This window comes from Dipodomys ordii, unplaced genomic scaffold (genome assembly GCF_000151885.1).
Source record: "Dipodomys ordii isolate 6190 unplaced genomic scaffold, Dord_2.0 Scaffold126, whole genome shotgun sequence".
Taxonomy (NCBI): domain Eukaryota; kingdom Metazoa; phylum Chordata; class Mammalia; order Rodentia; family Heteromyidae; genus Dipodomys; species Dipodomys ordii.
The window spans coordinates 5,740,006-5,757,004 of NW_012267342.1; the positions used below are offsets into that span (position 1 = coordinate 5,740,006).

The 16,999-nt window shown below is 32.4% G+C and overlaps 1 protein-coding gene across 1 annotated transcript in view; it reads left to right on the forward strand.

The window, feature by feature from the left end:
• The window catches only part of Lrp1b (low density lipoprotein receptor-related protein 1B), a 1,500,426-nt gene that overhangs the window by 1,286,030 nt on the left and 197,397 nt on the right, over positions 1-16,999 (forward strand). Inside the window, exons 60-64 of the mRNA XM_013030060.1 lie at positions 1,114-1,302; positions 2,108-2,256; positions 10,542-10,635; positions 15,380-15,496; positions 15,592-15,711. Of these exons, the coding sequence (XP_012885514.1) occupies positions 1,114-1,302; positions 2,108-2,256; positions 10,542-10,635; positions 15,380-15,496; positions 15,592-15,711 (669 nt within the window). The remainder of the gene's footprint in view (positions 1-1,113; positions 1,303-2,107; positions 2,257-10,541; positions 10,636-15,379; positions 15,497-15,591; positions 15,712-16,999) is intronic.

The window sequence follows — 16,999 nt, forward strand, 5'->3', positions numbered from 1 at the left end:
ATATATATATATATATATATATATATATATATATATATATATATATGCTCAGCACTTTTTGATTAAGGCTGTAAATTTCCCTAAAAAGGAATGACTGTATTTTAAATTTTCATAACTATATTCAGTGGCAAATAATTAAGAATATGCCAAATATTGATTCTCAGTCATTAAAATCTACTCAGTGAAAAAGAACGTAGTATTGGAACTTTATTACCTTTGGTCTTTAAAGCTTTTTTTCTTTAAATTTTACCCAGTAAATCTGAATTTTAATACAGGAAGACATTAGAATGTTTATACAAATTATTTTTTCTGTTTTGCTGAATTTGATCATTTGATAATCTTCAGAATTGAGAATCACAAAAAACTATTTAGGATTTTTAAATTCCCAACTTCTAAACTTATTATATTTTATTCACCCAATGAGATTCACTTGAATAAAAAAATCTATACTGGTGATGCTCAACCCATTGTAATATGTTTAAATCCATTTCTATAATGAAGCCATAATTACAAAAACAATTTTAGTTCACAACTAAACAATTTCATAACTATTAAATCTTCATAATAATTTATCAGTCACTTTCTTTCTAAATAACTCATCTTACAAGTAACAATGCACATATTATCTCTATGAAGAAAATGGTTCATAGTAGTTTCATAAAACTCTTTTCAGATAAAAGACATAGTTTACCATTGACATTTAATCATTTTTAGTGTGCAAGAAAATTGGTCAATGATTTTTTTGGCTGAGTGTTTGGGTTAAGAACAACTGGGGGATATTATATGCATATGCATATGTCTCCTGATGGTGAGTTTCAAAATGTTGGGTGTTCCTTGTTTCTGGTGAAGCAGACTTCCTGTGATGCTGCACAGGATAACATTCATTTTCTTCCCAGAGGTTTAACCAAGCTATATCTGAGCAATGTGAACTCCTGCACCCAATCTTGCATTGCCTTAACTGGTAATAAAGAACTTTGCTGGCCTGACAGGTTGTCACAGCAATTATTCACATGAAGCTCTGTAGCAGTTGTAAGTGTCAGCCCATGTAGTATTGAATATTTTAACTGGCAGTCTTCCAAGAGTGAGCATTAATCTTACCATCTTCTATTACAGTCCCTAATCAAGATATTCCAGGGGTGATTGCACTAACATTGTTTGAAGACTACATCTACTGGACTGATGGGAAAACCAAGTCACTCAGCCGTGCCCATAAAACCTCGGGAGCAGACAGACTCTTACTGATTAACTCATGGCATGCCATCACAGATATCCAGGTGTATCATTCTTATAGACAACCGGATGGTAATTATTTTTTCCATGATTTCCATACATTCATCACCATCTTTCAGTAGCATTCTACCTTTGATTCTATCAAGGTTACATGTAATTTTGTTTTAGAGAAGATGGTTCAGATTTTATTACATAGCATTATTCTGTACAATGAATTTGTTAATATCAAGGACTGTTGTTAAGAGTTATAATTAGAAGCTCTATAATAACAGAATTATTTTCTTCATATCATATAAAGCTGAATTGCAATATATGCATATGTAGTCAGAGAAATGAAAAATACATCCATTAATTTCTGAAATTTCTAAAATTCTGGAAGTAAAGGATTAAATGTAGACCTAGATTTCTAAAATTGGCAAGCATATAAAATTTCTATAAGGATATGTCTTGTGGTAGGCCTCTACCATGCATTGCATAGTAAAGGTTAAAATCCTTATTGAAAATACATGTCTGCTTTAGCAATAAAAGTTCTTAATCTTTAGCTATAATCTCTCTTTCCTTATTTTATTTTACACATATTTCTAAGTATATGTATATCTTCATCCAACATATTTCTGTTCTCTGTTTATCCTTCTGATAAGCAGTTTTCTACTAATGTGCTCAGTTTGTATAAAGAATCTTTAAAAGATTTAATTGTAAAATTAATGTCATTCATTGAGTAGCATATTTAAGAAATAAAAGTTATATTTATAGTCTTGAGAAGTGTCTGATTACAATAACATATAAAGATACAAATAAAGAAACCTATCTCCAATCCTAAATTATGTTAATAGTCATTATTGTCCGACCATGTTGTTGTCTCTTTTCTTATCTCTAGTTTCCAAACACCTGTGCATGATCAATAATGGTGGTTGCAGTCACTTATGCCTTTTAGCCCCAGGAAAAACCCATACCTGTGCATGTCCCACCAACTTCTACCTTGCAGCAGATAACAGGACCTGTCTGTCCAACTGCACAGCCAGTCAGGTAAGTGGAAGGCTGTAAGTCATGTCCTGCATGCTTTTTTTTAAATATATATATTTTTATTGTAAAGATACTGTAAAGAGGGGTTACACTTACATGAGCAAGGTAACGAGTCCATTTCCTATCGAACATTGTTACTCCCTCTTTTGTTTTTTCCCTACCATCACTTACCACCCCACCTCCCCAACTCCTCCCTAGCCCCCTCGTCCCCTGGGCACCTGTTTGTTTTCAACATAGTGTCTTGTACATCTCATTTTTACAGTGGGTCAACCTGTATCCCTATTTAAGAATTTTTCCCTTCCCCTCCCCAAATTAGAAAAATACATATACAAGATGGAGGGCACCGGAATCAAACACAGTGAAAACAGGGGCTATACCATGGGGGAGGAACATACCAAAGAAACAATAACAACAACAAATCACATAGTATATTATAAACATGTTAAAAACAATAGCAAGGAAGAAAAATCCCCTTGTTTCCCTATCTTAAGGCTCATTTCCCTTAGCATCATCTTATATGATCATATGTAAATTCATATGGAACAATAAAAGACCCCAAAATATCAAAAATGATCCTTAGCAGAAAGAACAGTGCTGGAGGAATATCAATACCAAATTTCAAATTCTACTACAAAGCCTGCATGTTTTTACAAAGTGTGAAGCATTAATTTTTACAGGTGTTATGAATGATTTTCAAACACAGCATAGGGAAAATGATGTAATGATTATTTTTAGAAGAGAACTTTAGGCCTTAGGGTATAAGTAGATTACAGGAAAAAAAATGAAAGGGTTGACATTGATCAAGATTTATTGTATTTGTGTACTATTTTGTTGAATGGCAATTCCTTTGCACAAATACTTTATGATTAAATAAAATAAATAGGCAAAACAAAAAAAATAAAAAAGAATAACAATATGGGCAGAAAGGAACAAAAACAACAACAGACAAAAAAACAACACTTCTCTTAAGTGAGCCAAGTAGCAGCATCAGATTTGCCACCAAGAAGCCAAAGTAACTGAGGCAGTGTGGAGAGAGATATGGGATTGATTGAAATCAAAGCAATCTTCCTGGAAAGCTGGTTCTGCATCCCATCTATATTCTTTCTTTCTTGCTCCCTAGAAACAGAAAGAAAAAGCTGAAGCGCATAGAGATTAAATCTCTAGATTTTTTAAATTAAAAATATGATAAAATAATTTTCCTTTTCTCCATTCATAATATTTTATTTAATTTTTATTTATGTCTTCTTTAGTTTTCATGTGGCGTTTTAAAAGTTTTTTTTATTATTGTAAAAATACTGTACAGAGGGATTACAATTACATGAGCAAAGTAATGAGTACATTTCCTGTCAAGCACTGTTGCCTCCCATACTATCTTTTCCCTCCCACCTCCAACAAATACACCCCCACCCCCAACCTAAATTGTAAAGTTCATTTTCAACATAGTGTCTTGTACATCTCATTATTAACAATGGGTCAAACTGTATCCCTATTTAAACATTTTGGGTTTTTTTGCCTTCCCCTCCCCAAATTAGAGAAGTGTATATACAAGATGCAGGGCACCAACATCAAATACCATGGGGGAGGAACATACAAAGAAACAAAAAAATCACATGGCACATTATAAATATGTTAGGAACAATAGTAAGAAAGAAAAAAAAACCACTTGTGTCCTTATCTTGGGGTTCATTTTGCTTACATCATCTTATCTGGCCATATGTACATTGTCCCAGACATATAATAGTGGTTGCAAATAAAGGATGCCCAGAATGCTGAGATCTGAGAATCAGAGTTTGAAGCCAGCCCAAGGCAGAAGAGTCCATAAGACTCATTTCCAATTCATCAGTATTATGTCAGAAAGGGAGCTGTAATTCAAGTGCTAGAATGCCAGAGAAACAAAACAGCAAAAACAACAAAAAGGAAACAAACAAGAATATCAAGAACTTGGGGTTCTTGATATTCAAGAGTTCAAGCCCCAGTATTGGCACACAAACACACATAGTACAGACATCCCAGAAAAACTTCTTACTTCATGGTAGTTAGATAGGTCTCAATTTCATTATTTTCAAATTCTGGATGACTGTCATATGATATTAAAAGTGTACTTTTTTATATTGTAGTCATTAACATTTTTTACTTTATCTTTTTTTTATCAGTTGTGGGGGCTGAATTCTGGGCCTGAATGCTTTCCCTCAGCTCTTCAGCTCAAGGCTAGTGCTCTACACTTGAGCCACAGTGCCACTTCTGGCTTTTTCTGCTTATGTGGTGCTGAGGAATCAAACCCAGGGCCTCATGTATGCAAAGCAAGCACTCTACCACTGAGCCAGCTTCCCAGCCCTCATTTTGACTTTAGATAACATTGGTAAATTAAATCATGATTATTATATTTTTCGGCCTGTCCTGGGGCTTACACTCAGGGCCTGGGCACTCTCACTGAGCTTGTTTTGCTCAAGGCTAGCCCTCTTACCACTTGAACCACAGCACGAATTCTGTTTGTTTGTTTGTTTGTTTCTTCTGTTTATGTGATTCTCAGAAATCAAATCCAGGGATTCATGCATGTTAGGCAAGCACTCTACCACTAAGACATGTTCCCAGCCCATGATGGTTTTTAATGACTGCATTTATTCTTTAAGTTCTATATGTAGAATTTTCCTATTACTAGAAATGATATTATGGCAAAAGATTGAATTTCTCTTATAAAAATAGAGAGGTTCTCAAAATAGAGAAATGGTTATTAGATCAGTCTTTCTCTCACGCTAAAACTATAATTATCACCTGTGACAGGTAATATAAAATAAATACCTTTTCCAGAAAGTCAACATTTGAAATGTTTAAAAGCTTACTGAGGCCAGACTCCTTGTTAACCTCACCCTTATTCTGTTGCAAATTGGTTGAATCACCTGAGTTTGTTACCTAATTTCTTGTTGTCTCAATTTTCTTATATTTAAAATGAGATATTTGTCTTAGTCTGTTTTCTGATGCTGTATAACAGTATAACAGAAAAATACTGACAGGCTAATTTAGTTCTAAAATTAAATGTATTTCTTATACTTTTTTTTTTGGTCATGGGGCTTGAACTCTGGGTCTGGGTGCTGTCCCTCAGCTCTTCAGCTCAAGGCTAGTGCTCTACCACTTGAGCCACAGCACCACTTCCAGTTTTCTGGTGGCTTTTATTGGAGATAAGAGTCAGACTTTCATGCCCAGGCTGGCTTTGAAGCACCATCCTCAAATCTCAGCCTCCTGAGTAGCTAGGATTACAGGCATGAGCCGCTGGAGCCTGGCATTATGCCATTTTCTTAATAAATCTAGTAATCCATACATAAAGATGCAGCCCTTTTAACTGATCTAATCTTTTGTTAGTATTATCTTCATTCAATGACAATTCAATTTCAACATGAGTTGAAGGGCATCTTCAAACAATAGCAATACTATTTTCAGGCCACTGTTGATACTTAAATGGCAATAGTTGTTATAAACCTTACCTCTGAAGGGCAACAGGAGTATACTCACAAAATTATGTGTGCAATCAATAAGCGTGGCCTTCCATCAAAAGGCTTTTGTTGTTGTTGCTGTTGTTCTAATGTTTCCGTATTTGTTTTAAAAAATGCATCTTCAAAAAATCTCTTAAATGATTTAATTATTATTTAATTATTTCTGGAGATTGGCCTAGTTTATTCTGAAATAACCTTCAGTGCCTTGGGTGCCTTGCTCGAGAGTGCTTGTTACTCAGTCTGTTAAGACCAAACATGGAGTCCAATGTAGAATTAGTGGTGATGAATCCAGCCTCAACCAAGAATGAGCCAACTGAGAAGACAATAAAACCAAAGGATTATTTGTATTGCAGATAAGACATATACAAGCTGGGTCCAGGCGGCTCATGCCTGTAATCCTAGCTACTTTGGAGACTGAGATTTGCGGATCTTGGTTCAAAGCCAGCCTGCGTAGAAAAGTCCATGAGACTCTTATTTCCAATAAACCACTAGGAAAAACCCCGAAATGGCACTGTGGCTCGAATGGTATTGCACTTACCTTGAGCTGAAGAGCACAGGGACAGCACCTAGGCCCAGAGTTCAAGCCCCATAACCGAAAAAAAAAACAAAACAACAACAACCACAAAAAGACATTTAGTTTTTTGCATAATAAAATCTATATGCATTTGTTTCCAATGTTCCAAGATCTGACCAATTAAATAAAAACATCACTTAACTAGAAAGTATTGTTCATGTAATAATTTTCTAATTTGAAATCATTGATAAAGACGTATTCCATTTTTCAAAGACCTCCAATTGTATTTTTCAGACTTTTTTTTAAATAGCTAGATTAAGCAAGTAAGATTAAGCCAGATTTTGGACCAGATATCTTTGTTTATAGGTAAACTACTTGAGAAATAAAATGCCATTATTTTATTTGATTTTAAAAAATAATAAGAAAAGTTAACACACATCATTGGTGGTGTAAATCTTTTGGCTTAACTAAACATTTGACATCAGATTATTTTCTGGTTCTATGAGAGGAAAAGAGCTTTGCTACACTTTTTGGAGGAAAATTTAATTTATAGAAATAAAATTTTTAGTATGTTAAACATTTAAATGTATAATATATAATCTTTCAGTTCAGAATCTTGTCAGTTGAGAATCTAGTATTTTAAAGACACATATTTTTTTAAAGAAAAGGCCTGTTTCAATTTTAAAGCAATTTTTGCTGTTTCTAAATATAAGGTCACTATTAATGATATACTCATAAAATGAAAGTAATATAAAAATCCATTCATACCTCTACTGGTATTATAATCTGAGAAACGGATAAAAATTCAATTCTTAGAACATTGAGTTTAACTCATAATAAAAGGAAAAAGTCTGTTTTGAAAACACATTACTTATTTTTAAGTGGATATTATTCATGTTACAACTGCATTATACCATATGGGAGATGACATTTTATCCTATATTCAAATTAATCGGCATGCGTTTAGTGTTTTTTAATAGGTTCTTTTTGTGAATGATAATTAGTTTAGTTTACAATTTATTTTGTGAATTTATTACTTTTGATAACATTTATCATGAAGAAAATTTACCATTTTTACTTAGAATAAATCATTATAAAATCACTGAATTTAAGTATAAAAAATGTGAAACCAGAAGTGAAATAGAAATCTTCTGAGAATAAAATGTCGATTAGTATATGAAGTTAAGATATTTTTTCTGACTTCTCAACTCAAAATCCTTTAATGTTCTTATTAAAATGAAAGGGAGAGATAAATCATCATACTATATATAATTCCACAAATGACATTTATTAAAAATCATAGTGAATTAAAAATATATGTTTTAGATGTTTTCTAGGCATAATTGGGAATACTTTGAAGATACTCTGGAGAACAGAATTCCTCTCACTAATGTGCTTTGATATACTGTAATGACTGGAAATATTTAATGTTCAGGGCAATTGCTTTCAAATTTAGCCTCATATTCCCTGACACTCACTATCTATCAAGGTAATTTTTCCCCTCTGGTAATTTATGAAAAACACAACATACATGACCACAGGCTAAGCAAATATGAGAAAACCAGCTAAATTGTCAGATGTCTCTTCAGATTCATAGTCCTCTGTTCCCTCCCATATTGCCAGTGAGAAAAAATTCATTCCCATATTTAATACAATTTTATCTTGAATAAGTTCCATATTCTCCACAGAGTTTCAGCAAAAGTAGAACCTTTAAATTTTCTGTCATTTAAAGTTAGTAACAGGATTTTTAATTAACACTTAGATTGCTAATGCATTTTCTTTTGTATTCCGTTACTATCAATTCATCTCCTTGCCAGATGCTCATGTAGGAATTATACTGTCAATATTTATTAATTAATATTATTATCCATTAATTCTAGATCAATATTGAGATACATGCTTTGTATTGAATTTCTATTGAAATAAACAATAAACAAATTTGATACCAGTAGAAACAGCCTAACATTTATTTATTTTATTTTGTTTTATTTTGTTTTTTGTTGGTCCTCGGGCTTCAACCCAGGGCCTGGTGTTGTCTCTGATCTTCTTTGTGCTAAAGACTAATGCTCTACTTCTTAAGCCACAGCATCAATTATAGCTTTTTATAAGTCATTTATTAGAGATAAAAGTGTCACAGATATTCCTGCCTGGGCTGTCTTCAAACCAAGATCCTGAGATCTCAGCCTCCTGAGTAGTTAGGATTACCCATGTGAGCTACCAGCACCCAGCTTAATTTTAATAATTTCAATTAAATCTTTTAATGGTAACTACTTCAGATGCATATTTTCTATATATAAAGTGTCATTTTGTTTAATTATATTTAGTTATTTTAGTTATATCATAGTGTTGATAAGAGAAATTAATTTATAATTAATGTCATTAGTGAATAAATTGAGTAATGTTTTTGGTTACAGTTTCCCAATGAAATTAGAAGGATCATTGTCTTTGTGCCTTATCTTCAGTGAAAGAATTTGGGTTGTTACATTTTCTTATAAAAAAAAATGTTTGGCTGGGAAGGTGGCTCAGTGGTAGAGTGCTTACCTTGCATGCGTGAGGCCCTGAGTTCGATTCCTCAGCACCACATAAGCAGAAAAAGCTGGAAGTGGCACTGTGGCTCAGGTTGTAGAGCTCTAGCCTTGAGCTGAAGAGCTGAGAGACAGTCTCTAGACCCAGAGTTCAGGCCTCACAACTGACAAAAGAAAAATACACCAAACATAGATAGATAGATATAGATAACATTGAGTAATAACTGCCTAAACTTTTCTTAACTTCTAAATACCTGTGTGTCAGATAGCCTATAAGTAAATATGTCTGTGAAGGGCTGGGAAGATGGCTCAGTGGTAGAGTGCTTGCCTTGCATGCATGAGGCCCTGGGTTCGATTCCTCAGCACCACATAAACAAAAAGGAAAAAGACGGAAGTGGCGCTGTGGCTCAAGTGGTACAGCACTAGCCTTGAGCTGAAGAGCTGAGGGACAGCGCCCAGACCCAGAGTTCAGGCCCCACGACCAGACCCAAAAAAAACAAAAACAAAAAACAATATCAATAAAGTGCCTTTGTTGCTAATCTTATCTTTGATGATTAATTTTTAAATTAAAATGCTAAAATCTATTTCTATAAGTACTAGAATTATCTTTATGATGACTAGCAGTCTTTAATTAATAAAACACTTAATATATATTTTAGTGAATAATTAGTCTTGCCACTTTTTTCTCAAGAATAGTGCTTTACCAGTTGAGCCATACTTCCACTTCCAAGTCTCCATTTTTATGACAATCTTCTTCTGTGTTTGTATACATAAATTAAAAGTATATAATAGTCTTAAAAATTAATTATGAAACATGTGTGTACCTTTTAAAAATATATACTTGATTTTCCTTTTTTGCTCTTAAAGAATGTATATATTATTCATCATTCTCAAAACTGAAAATAACTCTATTAAATCCCTAATTTTTTAAAGACACATTTTAAAAATGTCTATGGCATAGATGCTCTTCAGTTTAGAGGTAATGTTTTAGTGTTCAGGAACTTTGATGGAGTCAGAGTATGACAGAAATGCTAAGGATTTGTCAGAGTCTGCTCAGGTCCCCATCTTACACAGCTGAATACTAGACCAAGAAGATAGTAATTGCAGTACACAGGTTCTTAAGGAAATGTAATTCAGTTCAATTAATTATGATTAACAAACATAGCTCTGCTTTGATATCACTTCCTAATATTCCCGATTATTTTAACCCTTTATGTAAAGGGTCAGATAGTTAATATATTAGTCTTAAAAAAAAAAAAATAGGATCTCGCCGGGTGCTGGTGGCTCACTACTCAGGAGGCTGAGATCTGAGGATTGCGGTTCAAAGCCAGCCCGGGCAAGAGAGACTGTGAGACTCCTATGTCCAATAAACCACCAGAAAACTGGAAGTGGCGCTGTAGCTCAAATGGTAGAGCGCTCGCCTTGAGATGAAGAGCTGAGGGATAGCGCCCAAGCCCAGAGTTCAAGCCCCACGACCGACCAAAAAAAAAAATAGGATCTCCCTAGGAGCTAGACCCAGGCTACTGTAGAATACCAGTAGCTCTTCGGACCAGATGTAAATGAATATCTGTGTACACAGGAAATGTGGAGAGTTTATCTTGGAGGAATCGCCAGATATGTATTCGTTCCTTATGGAGGAGGGGACGCTCTGAGATGACAGTTGTTCATATTGCAGGAAGAATTATATAGGAGGTTGGTGGGTGCTTTTAAATACTCAAATTAATTATTTGGGACTTTCAACATGTATTATTTTTTTTTAAGTTTCGTTGTAAAACTGATAAATGCATACCATTTTGGTGGAAATGTGACACGGTGGACGATTGTGGAGATGGGTCCGATGAACCTGATGACTGCCGTAAGTACCTACAAACGCCGCAGTGACATCACTCATTGGAAAAAACTAGATAGTTTGGTATATTTTTCTTCAGTGACTGAAATAGAGATGTTGTGTGTGTGAATCTTTGAAAAATATAAGACAAAAAGCTTTCATTCTGTCTTGGTTATTTTCTGACAACTGTCAATGTTTAGGATATTTGACCGTTTTAACAACATGTGTTGATTTTTTTTTCTTTCTTAAATTTGATGACTTGATGTGTAGAACTATGTTGCTTCATTAGTGCAATAATTTTAATAGTTTTCGACTTAGTATGTGACCAAATTATAAGTGAAAATGGGTAAGTTTTTAGCATGTCACACAGTGATTAAACTCTTATCTTCAAAGTATATAAACTTTCAACTATTCTGTTACTATTTGTATTCTGAAAATACATGAGAAGTTAGATTCATGAGATACTAATGATCATCTTAAATTTAGGTAATTTAACAAGTTCCTACAATTGTTTTAAAGTGACTTGCCAATTATGCCTTCTGATTGGTGGGAATGGTTGACTGTGATAGTTTCAGCAATCATTGGTAACTTTGGTGGCAATGGACAGACTTTTCCTTGATAGCCTTTTTTAGTTCACTCCATAGGTTATTCCAATGCTGTCCTGTCAAGATGAAGACTCTGGTAGTCAATCATGGTGATTCTCTCAACATCCCATTGGATGTTTGCCATGATTTGTCCTTCACAATAGAGTTCAAGATCCTTAGGTTTTCACTGAAGAAAGCAATGAAATGACTTGGTAAAAAACAGTTACTTTCTGCTATATAATATCTTAACATCTAATTACAAAATTTTGGATTTCTAGATAGTTACTCAAATGGACTGTGTTACATCTCTGGTTTACCACATACAATGGAAATTATTTCACATGCTGTCTGTATATGATTGAAAAGTAGTAAGCAATTCAATGAGAATGAAATGTTCCAAAATCCATTGCTTTTCTGATAAAATTTGCATGTTTGGCAAAATACACTTCTCTTTGACTTTTTAATTATGGCTTTTGTTTTCACACTAATAACATATATGGTGGAGTCTTTGTGGAATAGGTATCTCTGGGTTTTTCTAAATACCAAATTGAAAAGGATGACAATGGAACAAATTATATCACTGATCTTACTCAGATTTACTTATGAGCAGAAAGTTACTTGATTCTTGAAAACCAAATAAACTTTCCCATGTTGCACAAAAAAAATAAATTCAAATTTTATCTGTAATTTGTAGAACTAAAACAAGCCTGTTAAAATAAGCCTTGCATTAGGAAGATAAACTATTCTGATGAGATTCACTGTTTTCTGAGGAAAGTCATTCGAATAAACTGCAACACAGTAGAAAATCATACTTAAAAAAATGTTTATAGTCCCTGAACTCTAGTTTTAATCTTGATTTTAATTACATACTGAAATCATACTTTTGTAAAAATTTAAGTACAATTTTAATATAATAAGTTTTCACTCTTACCTACATTTAGAATATACGGTGGTGAATCATTTAATATTGCTTGAGGGAAAAGATATTGCTGGTATCTGTTACCTATCTTATTTATTGTCCTATCCTGTTCAAATACCAGTATCTGCATTTTATTCATTAATTAGAAAGTAAAAGTGATGCATATATGAAAATTATATATATTAAACTATATGTAATTATATATATACATATATAATTATATATGATGGTTATTATATATGTGATATATCATATATAATTTTATATTTATTAATAATCTATGGCATATAGCATTCTTGTGTTAAATTGAAGCCATTTAACATAAACATTGAGTTATGTTTATCACCCTTGGGTTAATATGTAAAGTGAATTTTCTTAATTTTTAATATGTAATAAATCATGACAATTGTTAGTCAGTGATGCACATAGAACTCTTGAGCTTACTTCTCCTGTGTAACTGATAGTTTATGTCCTTTGACCAAAATTTCTCTAATGCTTCCACCTGCCTAGCCTTTGGTTATTGCCATTTTACTGTTTCTTTTAGCTTAAAATTTTTAAATATATAAATATAAATGAAAACATTTAACAATTTTCTTTCTACACCTAATTTATTTGGTTTTGCATTACATTCTGATTTCTTGTAAGTTGTTATAAGTGAAATGAATTATTTGGTCATTCATGTTAAATAGCAGTGAATCGTGAATGCAAACTATGTTTTCTCCATCTGTTTATCTATCTATTTATCTATTGATGGACTTTTAAATTGATTGCACATTTCAACTATTATGAATAATACTGCAATAAATAGTGGAGTACAGATATCCCCTAGAAGTTCTTATTTAGTTTATATATATATATATATACTCAGTATGGAGTTACTATCTTATTTTTTTTGACAAAACTCCATGCAGCGTTTTATAACCTATCCTAACTTATACTCCTATCAACCCTGAACAACTTTCTCTTTTTTCTACATATTTCCAAATTGTCATCATTTGTCATTTTTATAATACCCATTCATATAGAAATCAAAACATTTCATTATATTTTAATATTTTTATTTCCCAAATAAATACTTCTGAACATTTCTTCAGATACATATTGGTACCCAATAGGACACAAGCCCTGAGTTCAAGTCTCACGACTGACAATAAAAAGCAAAGTTTTTTTTTAATAAAAAAAGAAAAGAAAAGAAAATCTGAGCACTTTTTTCCACTTACTGAGTTCTGTAGTTGGAATATTAACCCGTTATCAGAATATAGAGCTTATGGATATGTTCTCCCATTTTACAGATTGTCTCAGCACTTGTTTGATTCAGTGTGACACAGAAACATTTAGTTTGATGTTTATTTTTATTGTTGTTGACTAAATTTTGGAGTCAGATCCAAGCAAATTTTTTTTCCCAATTCAACATCATGGATATTTTGCCTTATATTGTCTACCAGTAGTTTTTCATGTTTTATTGATGTTACTATCTCTGTGATATTTAGAAAATAAATGTTTACTTGTAGTGATAAGCCAACACTTTGAGAATCTCTTTACATGACATTTGAGGAGTCATAGTGAGGTGAAAAATGGCATGCAGGAGTCTGTGGAGTGTTTGATTTTGAACAGCTGCATTATCTTGCAGCTGACAGCCAAAGATGTAGGTAGCACAGCCTCTTAAGAAAGCTGAAGTAAAAAAGGATTATAAGTGCAAGGCAAGTCCTGGCTACAATGGGAACTTGCAGTGAACCTGGGTTATATAATAAGGATTTCCCTAAAAATAATAAAATAAAAAGTAATTAAAGAACAAATACCCATAACTTTAATTGAGAAAGTTCTAAAGCCTGCTGCAAAGTAACATACATTAACCCTACAGGGTATTATGATAGATATAAAGAAGGGTAATACATCAAGAATTTACCAGCATCATAAATTTGCAGCTAAATGTTCTATGTTAAACAAATACAGCAAAGCCATCTAAAGAAAGATATAAAGGTCTGATGTACTTTATCTGGCATTCACTTTTTTTACTTTTATACATCTATTTTTGCGTAGGAAAGAACAATTAAGGGGAAATTTACATGAAGGAACAGGAACCCAAAAAAACTGTACAAGCTCAGAGTATGAGAAAATTAAATACTATGCAGCTTAAGGATATAATATGATTAACAAACTTTATAGATTAGAGGTGAATAACATTTTAGGCTTTCTGCTTTATAGAAGTAAGCACACAGATTTATTTTTGAAGTGTTTAAATTTCATCAATAATGTAATTATGAAAGAATAATATAGTTTCCAAAGAAAGCTCAAAATACCACATATTAATATTTGATTCACTGATTTGAACTAATAAAAAAATTAATATCATATTCAGTGATTAATAATATATATGAGAGCATTACTCAAAAATAAGTGTTTCACTGAACACAACATAATTATAAGAAGTCTTGGACCTGAATTCCAAGTTTGGCCTTTGAAAGTTGTAAGTGCTTCACTAAATTGTTAATACCCTTGAGCATTTTCCTCAGCTTTAAAATGGCCATATTGTTGTCCAACAGAGCAAATAATGAGATCAATGATATGATAGAGTCAATCCCAAGACCTAATGCAGCAGAGATTATTGAATGTTATTTGAGTATTATTACTAATTTTTATATAAAATAAAATATTGCAAAAGGAGTGCATTAAAGTTTGGGAGTTATTCTATAACATAGAAGTATTCATTATAATAACATATATATATCATATGTAAAAATATTTACCATATACAAGACATTATCTTTATACATAATAATAGTATTACAGAATATCTGATTCAAATCTGATACAGGAATCATTTAATTTGTGTTTGAGACTATATATTGTGGACATATATATATACATCTTAGCAATAAAGTGACAAATAAGAAATTATTTATTTAAAAATATAACAAATCTTTGAACTTTAGTGAACTATGTTTCTCAATTTAACCTCTCAATGCCACTTTACTGAAGTGAGAACACATTTATATTCTTTTTAAAATAGAGCTTTTATATTTATATGTTGCTAATTCCTTTTCTCTTAACAGTTCATTTGTGAAAGGTAATCTGGAGTCTTCAGAGTTGCTCATGGCCTGGCTGGACTCTGAATATAGTAGCCTTCTCAATGGAATTTTTCACATTTGATGCTTGGATATAGTTAATATAATAATATTATAAGCATTTTGAATGTCAGAAAAGTTCCTTATAAGAAGTCAAGGGGTATCATTGCCATTCTGTCACACTTTTGTATTTTCTTTTCCAGCTGAATTTAAATGTCAGCCAGGCAGATTTCAGTGTGGAACTGGACTCTGTGCTCTGCCTGCCTTCATTTGTGATGGGGAAAATGATTGTGGAGACAATTCTGATGAACTCAACTGTGGTAGGTGATTAAATTCCTGGTTAAGGAACTGTTTACTGTGGTATATTCAGACATATGTATGTGATTATTTACTCTTTCTGGTTCTCTTCTTTAAGATACGCATGTCTGCCTGTCTGGTCAGTTCAAGTGTACTAAGAACCAGAAATGTATTCCAGTAAACCTTCGTTGTAATGGACAAGATGATTGTGGTGATGAAGAAGATGAACGAGACTGCCGTAAGTTACTCAGAACATTGTTTTTTTCTTCCTTTTGACTCCAATGGAACCTGACATAAAAATATTACTTATCTCAGAATGATAAATGAAGAAGAAAAAGGTGAGAATGATGGCTAGCCATGATTAATAGATGTAAATTAGGATGGGCTTTTTTAAAGGGCTATGCAAATATGTAAGAAAATTAAAACATGGAGGATCCTTATTTAAAGGCTAACTTTGGATTATCACAAACATGAAAAAAAATTGTATTCACCTACTTCATCCTTATGAGAATCATCATGAACAACATTGCAGTTAATTGTGGGATTTTCTTTCTACAAATTGATTTAATGTGATGGTATTAATTAGGTATGGGTAATTTCCATTGATTCATTTCTTACTTGAAATAATTTTTGCTTGCATTTTCCTCATAAATATTTACTGAAAATTTGATGAGAAACAACATCTAGCAAAATAATTTCACAAAAATACATATCAAAAACTATAAGCAGTACTCCATTTAGTAAAATTTAAAAGCCACATGGAAGTGTAAAAATAAAATATTTTAGTTTTGTTCATTTAGCTTCCATCTCTTTCCAAAATCTGTATTTCTTTAAAATGGTAGCAAAAAATGTATACACTAAGCATAAATGCATGTAAACAGACATTCGTGAATGTATGTGCACATATATTTACACATTCATACTCATTCACAATTTCAAACACAGGGTTGAGTCACAGCTAAAAGATTAAGCGCCTGTCAATTTTCAGGCTTTCAACAAAATGACTCTCAGTGTTTTGGTATTGCTGGAGCTTTATTTTATTCCCCTAAAACTTTTATCAGTAAATAATGTGCAGTCATCCAGCAATTTGATTAAGAGGATGCATTGAGAATAAAGCCTGCACTAGTTCTTTATGTTTTGCCATTCTAGAAGGTGATCCATAAACTGACTAGGGTTTGTGGTGCGTTTATAGTCCAAATGAGATGTTCACCCCTTTCCTCAAAAAGTTAACCCAATGCCCAGATTTTGATTAAGTTTCATGCTTTTAAATCTGCATTTACACAATCAATTCCAATTTTTGTCTTTCTGTCCTTAGGAATACATACATAAAAATCTTAAACATATTTAGAAAAAATATTTTGCAAAAACATTAATTCTTTAAGTATTAATTCCCAAATATCTAATCAGTAGATGTTTACCTCTCATAGTTATTAATGTATCATTGGAGAAATATATTTTCTTTTTTTCTAGTGGAAAGGATATCAGGTATATCAACATTTCTTTACAACTAATAAAATGTTAATATT